The 11,522-nt window shown below is 38.5% G+C and overlaps 1 protein-coding gene across 1 annotated transcript; it reads right to left on the bottom strand.

The window, feature by feature from the left end:
- Positions 1-5,346: 5,346 nt before the first annotated feature.
- Positions 5,347-10,393, bottom strand: LOC145556752 (uncharacterized). Its single transcript, XM_081618400.1, has 5 exons — positions 9,902-10,393; positions 7,644-8,339; positions 6,985-7,108; positions 6,462-6,534; positions 5,347-5,948 (listed from the first exon to the last, which is right to left on the bottom strand). The coding sequence occupies exons 1-5, from the start codon at positions 10,203-10,205 to the stop codon at positions 5,811-5,813; spliced, it is 1,335 nt and encodes a 444-aa protein (XP_081474526.1). The 5' UTR covers positions 10,206-10,393; the 3' UTR covers positions 5,347-5,810.
- Between the last annotated feature and the right edge of the window lie 1,129 nt (positions 10,394-11,522).

The following is an 11,522-nucleotide window of genomic DNA, read 5'->3' as shown; positions in this document are numbered from 1 at the left end:
AAAATAAAAATTACCGAGATGTTTATAATGGTCTCTAATACCCTCCGGGAGTCCAATATAATTGGGTGGGTGGAACTATCCAATTTGCCTTAAAACGATCAATTTACACGTTTTCGTACACTCTTCCTGTATTGGATATAAGCTGTCACAGGGCTTGTACGTAGTCGAATAATGGTCATATATGGGTCGAAACAATATTATATGTCCCCGGGATGCATCCCGTAATTTTCCGTGAAATTCCCACGCCAGGTCCTGACACATCCTAAATTGTTCCGATTTCGTGTTTTATAGTCTTCATATTTGGCTTCCGTATATCATTTTTTCACCCGGCGAGATTATGCATCTAAGTACTTCCTTGGGTTCCCAAAGGCCCTTGGGAGTCATAAACAGTGTTCGGAACCATCTAATTCATCCTTAAACTTCATGTCTTAAGGGCCTTGGGAATCGTAAATAGTGCTCGGAACCCGGTATGCCTTGTCCTTGGGTGCACATATCTTATGCACATGCCACACGGCCCCTTGCCTTCTTGTACCATCCAACATCCCAACACTTAGGCTTTGTGACACCTCTTAATCCCGTACTTAGCCTTTTTTAGCATACGAGATGCATCGCTAACCTCGTTTTCTAAAATATAGGTGTTTTTAGGGAATAGGGTGGGGGGAGGGACGAATTGAAGTGACATAGGGCTTAATCTCAGTATCCACCGCGCGAGCTTAGCCTACGACACGTGTCGAAACCCCTACTGTAGGACGGCATCGGGCGGTGGGCGCATAATCATAATCCATCACACGGTAGTTTCGCGCCACTCGCTTTTCAACCAGGCGACGCATGCGCCACACGGCCCCTTGCCCACGCCCAAGGAAGAAACTCCACGCCCTAGGAGAACCCACGCCGAAGCTCAAACCCCACGCCCAAGGAAGAAACCCAAGCCCATCATGAAACCCCACGCCCTAGGAGAAACCCCACGCCCAAGGAAGAACCCCACGCCCATCATGAAACCCCACGCCCTAGGAGAAACCCCCCGCCTAATGTATCAACCCTACGCCCAAAACTCAAATCCCACGCCTACTGTATCAACCTCACGCCCAATGAAGAACCCCACGCCCTAGAAAGAAACCCCACGCACAATGAAGAAACTTCACGCCCAAGGTTAAACTAACCCCACGCCCAAGATGAAACCCCACGCCCTAGGAGAAACCCCACGCCGAAGCTCAAACCCCACGCCCTAGGAGAAACCCCACGCCTAAGATGAAACCCCACGCCCAAGGAAGAACCCCACACCCAAGGAGAAACCCTAAACGAACAAACCCCACGCCCTAGGACCAACCCCACGCCAACAAACCAACCCCATGCCCAACCAACCGACCCCACGCCCAACTAATAAGCCCCACGCCTTAGGGAGGACCCCATGCCCGAGGGACACCACGCTTATATAGGGGCGGGGCCAACGCCCAAGGAAACCCCACGCTTATAGAGGGACCCCACGCCTAAGGAAACCCCACGCTCATAGAGGGACCCTACGCAATACTTCTTTTGGGGTGCTCAAAGTTTCCGAGGATAGTAATCTTCATGCCCTAGATGAACAGAACAATATCTTTTGGTCATCAAATATATCTAATGATCAGGCAAATAATTCAGTAGCTCAGCTTTTAGTTATTCTGCTTTCAAATGCTATTGGGGAGACAATCTAGCAGAGCTTGGAACATCTTTCACACAGCTTTTAGATATTCTGCTTTCAAATGCTATTGGGGAGACAATCTAGCAGAGATATGAACATCCTTCACACTCATTGTTGCCATCAATGCACGTTGATGTGCATAGTAGCTCAACTTTTAGATATTGGAAATCTTATTCTTCTTCCAAATGCTACTGGGGAGACAATCTGGCAGAGTTTGGAACTTCAGCTTAGGTACTCTTCCTCGAAATCTTCCTGAATTTTTCACTTTAGATGGTGATCCCATCTATAAGATCAAACTCAATTTTCCTCCAATGTGTCTGCAAATTCCTGACTGACTATAAAAGGTAATAACCCGGGTTATTACCTTGTCTCTAACAAGGTGATTCCTTACTGGTGGGAAAATCCTAAGTGGAATAGCCAGTTGTGACCCAATTGATTATTTTTTTCTTCCTCAACTCTTTAATATCTTCCATTGTGCGCCATGCGTCGGATGACGAGGACGGACACAACTTGTGGTACGATGTTGCTCGTTGGGCCTCTCAGGGGAGTGGGGAGGGGGGGTTCGAGCAAGCCCGATGTCCCCGTAAAAGCGTTTGAGGGCTAACGTTGGACAACAGGACTTGCTGAACCATTTTAATTAAGTCATTTTGGTCGATGAATCCTTTCGGGTGTGCGGGTACTCGTTGAATGACGGAGACTCGGATTGGGGTTCTAAAGGTTCACTTTATGTAACAAAGTCAAACTTTCACAATTTACGGGACCGATTTCATTAACTCAAGCCTACCACGAACATCTATGACAACATATAATGATCATATATGGTTCCAAACGGCATTATATGACCCTCATATGGATTCCCCAAAATCTCAAGACTTTTCGACACCGGGTCACGAAACCCTCAAAATTCCTCAAAAAGTGTGGATCTTATATGGTTCCAAACGGCATTATATGATCCCGAGATGTATTCCCTAAAATCTCAAGGCTTTTCGACACTATCGATTTTATTAAACAAGCCTACCATGAACATTTATGACAATATATAATGATCATATATGGTTCCAAACGTCATTATATGACCCCGAGATGTATTCCCTAAAATCTCAAGGCTTTTCGACACTGTGCCCCGAAACCTCCAAAATTTCTCAAAAAGCGTGGATATAAGCCTACAATTTTGGAATTTTCTGACTTTTTTTCGCCCGAAAATAAAAATGGTAGAGTCCAAACGAGTGGGTTAAACTATCCAATTTGCCTTTAAACGGCTAATTTACCGGTTTACAACTTGTACCGACTTCATTAAATCAAGCCTACCACGAACATTTATGACAACATATAATGATAATAAATGGATCCAAACGACAATATATGACCCCGAGAAGTATCACATAGAATTTCAAGACTTTTCGACACCGGGCCCTGAATCCTCCAATATATGACACCACGGATATTAGTCTTCAATTTTGGTATTTTTTGACTTTTTTTCGCCCGAAAATAAAAATTGCCGAAATGTTTACCATGGTCCCTAATACCCTGCGGCAGTCTAATTGTGCTGCTGGAATCATCCAATTTGCCTTTAAACGGTCAATTTATAGGTTTACAACTTGCACGGATTTCATCAACTCATGCATATTACGAACATTTATGACAACATATAATGATCATATATGGTTCCAAACGACATTATATTACCCCGAGATGTATCCCCTTAAATATTAAGACTTTTCTACACTGGGCTCCGAAACCTTCAAAAATTTTCAAAAAAACGTGGATATTAGCCTTTAATTTTGGATTTTTTTTACTTTTTTTTCCCTAATACATTTCGGGAGTCCAATTGGGTGTGTGGAACCATCCAATTTGCTGTTAAACGGCCAATTTACCGGTTTATAACTTGCATCGATTTCATTAACTCAAGCATACCACGAACATTTATGACAACATATAATAATCATATATGGTTTCAAACGGCATTATATGACTCCGAGATGTATCCCATAGAATTTCAAGACTTTTCGACACCGGGCTCCGAAACCTCCAAAACTTCTCAAAAAGCGTGGATATTAGCCTTCAATTTTGGAATTTTTTGACTTTTTTGCTCAGAAATAAAAATTGCCGAAATGTTTACCATGGTCCTTAATATCTTACGGGAGTCCAATTGGGTGTGTGTAACCATCCTATTTGCTGTTAAATGGTCAATTTACCGGTTTACAAGTTGCACCGATTTACTAGTTTACAATGACCAATTTAATTAACTTGCACCGAACCCGACTAGAACCTAAATTGACCCAAACCCGTTTTAACCCGTCAAAACCCGAATTTAACCCGACTTGTTACTAACCTGACCTGAAATCAACCCGACCCGTTCCTAACCCAACCCGAATTTAACCCAACTTGTTACAAACCCGACCTGAAATCAACCCGACTTGTTATTGACCTGACCCAAATTCAACCCGGCTTTTTATTGGCCCGATCTGAATTTTACCAGACCTATTACCAACCCGACCCAAAAAATCAACTCGATTTGTTACTAACTGGACTCGAAATTAACACTTGTTATTGACCCGACCTAAATTCAACCCAAATTGTTCCTAGTCCGATTTTAAATCACCTTAAATGTAATTTAGACCACCTTATTATTGTTGATCAAAGCATTTTGTCTAGGGAGACCAAGTCGGTCCAGGCCAGCAAAAGAAAGGAGCATCTTCCTCAAATTTAAGAGTTAAATATAGTATATATTTGTTATATGGTCAAAGTCTTCCTAAATTATAAAATATAGTTCCCTAGTATATTGTCATATATATTATAGTTAAAGGAATTAATTAACTTGATAAAAATGATAATTATCTATTTATAGTTAGTTGAACCCGAATATGACCTGATTTGGAAATGACCCGACCTGATTGTAACCTGCAAATTATTGACTTGAACATAACCCAACTTGAATTCGAGAATAACCCGACTTGGAAATGACCCAACCTGATTATAACCCGTAAATTATTGACTTGAACCGAACCCGACTTGAACCCGAGAATGATCCGACTTGAAAATGACCCGACTTGAAAATGACCCGACCTGATTATAATCCGCAAATTATTAACTTGAATCGAACCCGACTCAAACCCGAGAATGACTCGACCTGATTCTAACTCGCAAATTATTGAATTAAACCGAACCCGACTCGAAACCGAGAATTACCCTAACCCGTTTAAACCCGTGAAAATCCGAATTAAACCCGACATATTGTTCACCCGACCCAAATGTAACCCGGCCTGTTATTAACCCGATCCAAACCCGATAAGAAGTATGACCCGACGTGACCCGACTCAAGCATAACCCGACCCGCATAGGTTATGGAATTAATCCAAAATGACCCGACCCAAGTTGACCCAACCCACTCTTACCCGACCCGTTTAGCCGAATTGACAGCTCTACAACCCCTCCCCTTTTTTTTTTTTGAGAAAGCTTATCATTTCCTTGAACACATTAAAACACCTTAAGCAAAAGGTATTAATACATAATCCCTCCGTTGTTGATTGTGATTTGTAAACCCAAGGTCGCAACAAAATAAGTGAATTGTCAGGGGCCTAGTGCTTAGCCCAATACAGAAGGTCAACCTGGTTTAATAAAAATGGGACGAATGAATAAGCAGGCCTACGACTCAGCCCGCAAATAATTGTTACTTGAAGGCTTGGAGGGGAAAAAAATACTCTGTTTTGTACTCCGTAACTAAACAACTTATACTAATTATAATGCAGCAAAAGTAACGGTTGCGGCCAGCCACAACCATCACCCTAAACAATCATATACTCTACTACTATCGGGACATGATTCTACTATCAACAAAATTAGAGGGCTGGGAGTGCTGGAGCATCAGTTAATGAGCACCTTAACTCTCATATTTGCTACCCACTGATGTTATCAGTAGCAATTTACAGCCTGTATGCCTTGCATTTTACTTCTTCTAAGGTTGATGACTTGATGTATACATCGACATGCTTTGATATTAACACTAATGAGGTTACACTGATCTACACTCTAAGTCATGATTTTTTCATGCAATTTGTATTATATCAGCATTAGCAGCTATACAAGAACTGGAGTGCCTCCTTTAAGAAACCAAAATGATGCTTACATCCTTTTACTCTAGCTCGCTTTCTGAAGCAACCTCTTCTGGCAACTCATAAGCATCTATATCTGCATACATTGCTCTAAGCCTTTCTACCTCTTCTTTTGGCAAAACATGCACTGAATCATCATACTTTTGACGAGACCGCTTCTGAAAATACATAAAGGAAGAAGACTTTTCAGCCCAGGTATATAGTATATTACCAATAGTTCACACAGAAATGCAGTTACTGATGAAAACAGAATTGACTTCTGAGTAATTGGTTAAGAGATCCTCAAATCATTGCAACACATTTTCCAAGCAAATATGAAAAGCCAATGATCACCCTGTCAACCCCCCCCCCCCCCAAAAAAAAAAAAATAACAAAAAATAAATAAATAAATAAATAAATACCGTCACCCAAATAGGAAAAGTCTGAGTCAAGATGTTAGCAACATTCAGCAAACAAGATTATCTAGGACAGTTTACAAGGGCAAACAAAATGTTCATTTTAAAAGTGTGAGGATCAGCTTTCAAGGACAGCTCACAACAGAAAGAGAAATTTTAAATACATGCTCAAGTCGGACAAAGAAAACAATATCATAATATGGGAGCAACAAAAGCATAATATCATACATAAGTGGACGAATGAAATTTTCAATTGCTGCTTGTCCAAGTACTAACCTTTTTATGCACTGGAAGAGGGTCTGTATGTGATCCAGAATTGCTATCACCTTGATCAGAATCAAGTTCCAACCTGCAGTTTACAGAGTAATAAGAGCAGCACAAAATATGAATGAGGGTAAAAATCGGCATGAAATATCCAAACTGTATTTTTTTTTTTTTTTTTAAAAAAAAAAAATTGTTCAGGGAATAGGGAGCTGTCATAGCAGTAATAAAGCATTGAAACTTGCACTCTGTACACTATGAATTCATGGCATTTTAGTGCCACCAATATAGTTGCCAAATATCATTCAGAAGTTGAAAAAAGCACCATATCATCCAAGACACCAACAGAACATACAACAAGAGGAGCCTCTCATCTAAGAAGTATCTGAGTTAATTGACATGATAGAAATTAATCACAAGATTTCCATTCTCAGAGACAGGTTGATATTGTATGATTTATAAACAGGAAACATGGGGTTTGGGATGGGTGGAGAGTGGGAAGATACAGAAGTATGAATGAAGGGAGAGTTTTGATTACCCTTTCTTCTTTATCCTCTGGGCAGGAGGGCAAGTTAAAGGCTCACTGATCTTTCCAGCTGCATGCTTTTTTCCTTGTCGGGCTTTTCTATGAGTATAGACCGTTAGAGGTCTCTCGCGAGTACCTTAGCAACAGTAAGGCAAACCCCATAGATTAATACATTTCCAAGAAACAATAATTACAATATAGCATAAGGTATAATATATACATCTAAATATAATATGTATAGAAATTAGATAAAATTTATTTTTGTAAAAAATAAATGTAATTAAAATGTACTACGTATGCATATTTAGTCACTACAAATTTTTATTATTGGCAAATGTTTCTAAAAGCCAACTATAACAATAAGATTATATTTCCTCGAAGAAACATATCTCAATTACAAACTAACTTCTAAAACAACAGTGCTAAATAAAATTAGTGGCAAATGGAATGGATATTTATATAAAAGGACAAAATGACAGACTTGAGGCAAATTCATTGTGCAAATATGAAACATGATGTTAATAAAATATGAAAATTAGAATGTCTAAGTCAATCTTTACGATGTTCAAATAAACGAAGTATTTCATAAGGTTTATAAGAGACTGCTGCACATAGCTAATGTACTCATGAGAATTAAAATAAGAAACAGTAATTGATGCAGGAATATTTACCAGAAGCAGCTTGTGATGCATGGGGCGCATGTGGAGTTGATGGTTCAGATGCCTCAGTGGTAGGAGTCTCTAAGACCATTTTGCCTTTATCCTTCCTTGTTATTACATGGAGTTTCTGACTATAAACTGCAGACATCTTGGAGAGAGAATCATCGGAGGTGAATGATGATGATGGTGAATGTAAATACTTCGATGTCCATGGGGAAGGTGATTCGATAACGGTAGCGTCAACAATTGCCTTTCCCTTATCATTTATTGTTTGTGTGTGTAGGTTTTCATTCTGAACAGATTGATTCTCAGGGCGAACATCTACAATTGCCTTTTCCTTATCTTTTATTGTTTGAGTGTGTAGGTTTTCATTCTGAACAGATTGATTATCAGGGCGAGAACAATGAGCAGGAGCTGATGATGATGATACCTGTAAGGAATTAGATGTCAAAGATGTGGGTAACTGGATGATAGAAGCATCTGCAACCATCTTTCCCTTATCCTTTCTTGGTGCATCATGTCTTTGACTCTGATCAACTGCAAGAACATCTGCAACCATCTTTCCCTTATCCTTTCTTGGTGCATCATGTCTTTGACTCTGATCAACTGCAAGATCATCTGCAACCATCTTTCCTTTATCCTTTCTGGATGCATCATGTCTTTGACTCTGATCAGCTGAAAGCCTAGATTTCTTACCATCTACGCCACCTTACAAAATCAGATTAAAAAGTCTCAGTAAATGTTGCACTATCAGGTAAGAAAATCAAATATAAGGCAAGCTTAATAACTACACCTTTTGATGGATTGAAATTACACTGATGATATGAAAGTACTGAAACTCATGTAGCTGTACCCCATGCAATCAAAATAATCAATAAAGGTGGGAAGTAGCACAACATAAGGCATAACTGAACTACCTAAGTCAAATAGTCAATAACCAAATGATAACATTATTGGCCTGTTTGGTGGTCCAAGAGCCCAAGATAAATGGTAGATTTTTATACATAAATGTCACTTTTCACTCAATAGTCAATACCATCTTTAAAGTGGCAATAAAAACACATGCTAAAAAGAAATAATTGGGTAAGGAAAAAAATCAGGGATATTGGAATGAGACTTTCTATTAAATAGGAGTACATAATATAGACCATTACTAGTAAAACCATTACTTATTGCCTGCCAAACAAGCCAGAAACTAAAGTGATGACATCTAAGAATAGAACAATTTCCATGCAAGGAGCATGTTCAATGGAAGTAAAGCAATAAGATGCCACTGTTCAACAGATCAATTTAAATTTTGTTTAGCAACTGCATTTCATATAATTCCGTGTATCCAAACTGAACCCAGTGGATCCCTCAATATCAAGTGTTACAAGATACAATTTAACTCGCAGACGTTTATCCAAGCATCAGGTGCCTTTCAACAAACCCACAACTATTCTCTGCATCTCACAACAGCAAATTGAACCTCGGGTCTCATAGCACCACTATCATAGTGGCAATCAAATTCATCATAATGTGCATGTCCAGTCTCATTGAAGCAAGTAAGCAACACCTCAAGAAGCACAATAAAAACGATTCTATAGCATTCAGCCCATGAACGCATCTAACGGAGACAGTGATTTCTCAGGATGATGAAAGTAGCATATTCATTCACAAGTTTACAACATGAACCCCACGTTACTCATCTTCCCATATCTTTCATCTAAACCCTTATACATCAGGTTTCGAGTTCAATCAAGTGCAGCGGTTATGTTACTCTAATAGTCTAATTCCTCATTTCACCTCAACTATCCGTGTCAGATACTCGACACTTAGACATGTGTAAGGCACATAGAGACTTCATTTCAGATCAAAATCACTCAAAATTCACTTGACATGTCGGACACTTCTCGAGTAAGCCAATAGAGGAACACTTCACAGTTTCACTTCGTAAGATATGCTATCCAATTGCCCCAGAAAAATCAAACTATATAAACCCAAATCAGCAAAACAGCTCATCAAACCCAGAAACTAAGTTCAATCCTCAAAAATCAATCATAAAACCCAGAAACTAAGTTCAATTTCCAGAAACTAAGTTCAATCCTCAAAAATCAATCATAAAACCCAGAAAAGCAGCTTCATCTCATTAACACAAACAAATCTACATCTTAAAACGATTCAATCAAAGAAACAGCACACATAACAACTCAAAAACCTAAAAAACAATTCAAACTAGGGTTTCAATCAAAATCAAAATTAACCAAAATTAGAGAGAGATAATCACATACCAGCATCCGAAAGAGGAGTAGCAGGTGCAGGAGGCTCAGGAGACCGAGGAATCGAAGAAATATTCTGAGAATTATTAGACCCAGTACTAGTATTCGATTTCGGTGAACTACAAATAGAAGAACTAGTATTAACCTGCTTGTTACTGACAATATTAGCAGATGAATTAAAGGGTTTAGGAGGTTTAATTAGGGTTTTCGATTTGGGTATTTTCGAAGAAATTGAAGAATTTTTCCTTCGATTTTGAAGGGTATTTGTGCAATCAGAAAGGGGTTTTCTCTTCGATCTTCGTTGCTCAGCTTCCATTGTTGAATTGTATTAGCTTGCTGTTGTTTACTGTGATTTAGTAATGGATTATTACTGCAAAATTGCTGATAAATTTGAGGAGAGAGAAAGAGTGAATTGGGTAGAAGAAGAAGTTTGAAATGGCGGGAAAATCTTCCGTGTTCGACAATTTTCTGGAATGAGAAAGAGGGAGAAAAGAGTAAAGGTGATGATTGTGGATTGAGAGAAAAGAGAAAAGCCCAAATGCGCCAAAATTGCTTATCAATGCACTATTATTTGGGAAAGAGGTGGTTCCACATGAGTTGAGTTTAGTGTTGGCATGGCCCAAATGTTGTATAAGTGGATTGATAATTTGATAATCGACCTGTGTATGGACATTATTTTCAAATTTTTGTATCCGACATTTAAAGTAATCGGTTCATTTCGTGTTTAAAATTGAGGAAATTTGAATGTGAAGCATATTTTAAGCGACTGTTGTATTGAAATTATCAATCAGACATGACATGACATGAAATATGTAAATTGTGTGTACTCTAAGCATGATTTAACCCGTGCTTATCTTTATTTTTAGTATAAGATATTTCATAAAGTTTCATTGACTCAAACTTTAATAACCAAATAGTTTGACAATTAAGTCTAAACATATGGTGTTTCAGAAAAAAGAAAATAGTGTTTTAGAGAATTAACAAAGCTAAAAACAAGAGTGCGGGTCCATTCTAGAATCGACTATGACCAACATTAGTTGATCCATATACGGAGTAATCAATCAGTGAAGCCAACATATGATTAATAAAATCAATTGGTGAAATTGGATGCTACAAGTTTGCATCAAATCAAAACAATTGCCCAAATTTATTCATACTCTTAAATTTAACATGGTACTAGAGTTAAAAGATTGTGATTTTTTAAAACAAGCTAGTACTATTAATTGCGTAAGGATTTGCCTTGACATAATATCCAACCCCTAAAAGTATTAAGGCGTATAATTGATTACCTAGCCTTTTTAGTTATCTCTGAAATGTTAAAGGCATTCACATGTGACATGAAATGTTAAAACCCCATTGTTAATGTATGAGTTGTCACACACATCTAAAAAAGAGAAAATATCACCTGACAAGGTAGAAAAATGCAATTACAACAATCAATTTTAATATAGAAACCCTTTTGAGCCTATAAGTGGTCTGAAATATCCTCATCGGCTTTGGCCAACTTAAGCCCATTTTGTGTTCTCTTAAATTTAACAAGAGTAAGAACCCTATTTAAAATTACTCTATTCCTTAAATATATACGAGTATATAACTATTAATCCCGAACAAAAGAATACTCCATAGGATCCTA

The sequence above is a fragment of the Chenopodium album genome, chromosome 8 (genome assembly GCF_948465745.1).
Source record: "Chenopodium album chromosome 8, dcCheAlbu1.1, whole genome shotgun sequence".
Lineage (NCBI taxonomy): Eukaryota > Viridiplantae > Streptophyta > Magnoliopsida > Caryophyllales > Amaranthaceae > Chenopodium > Chenopodium album.
Note: the sequence above shows the minus strand (reverse complement) of the source record. Positions and strands in the feature narration are given on the sequence as shown.

Bases quoted from the DNA above. Each gene is read 5' to 3' on its own strand.
- LOC145556752 (XM_081618400.1), bottom strand. From the start codon at position 10,205: ATGGAAGCTGAGCAACGAAGATCGAAGAGAAAACCCCTTTCTGATTGC. The intron at 7,109-7,643 runs GTAAATATTCCT...ACTGTTGCTAAG, and splicing joins TGCATCACAAGCTGCTTCTG to GTACTCGCGAGAGACCTCTA. The intron at 6,535-6,984 runs GTAATCAAAACT...TGTAAACTGCAG, and splicing joins CAGAGGATAAAGAAGAAAGG to GTTGGAACTTGATTCTGATC.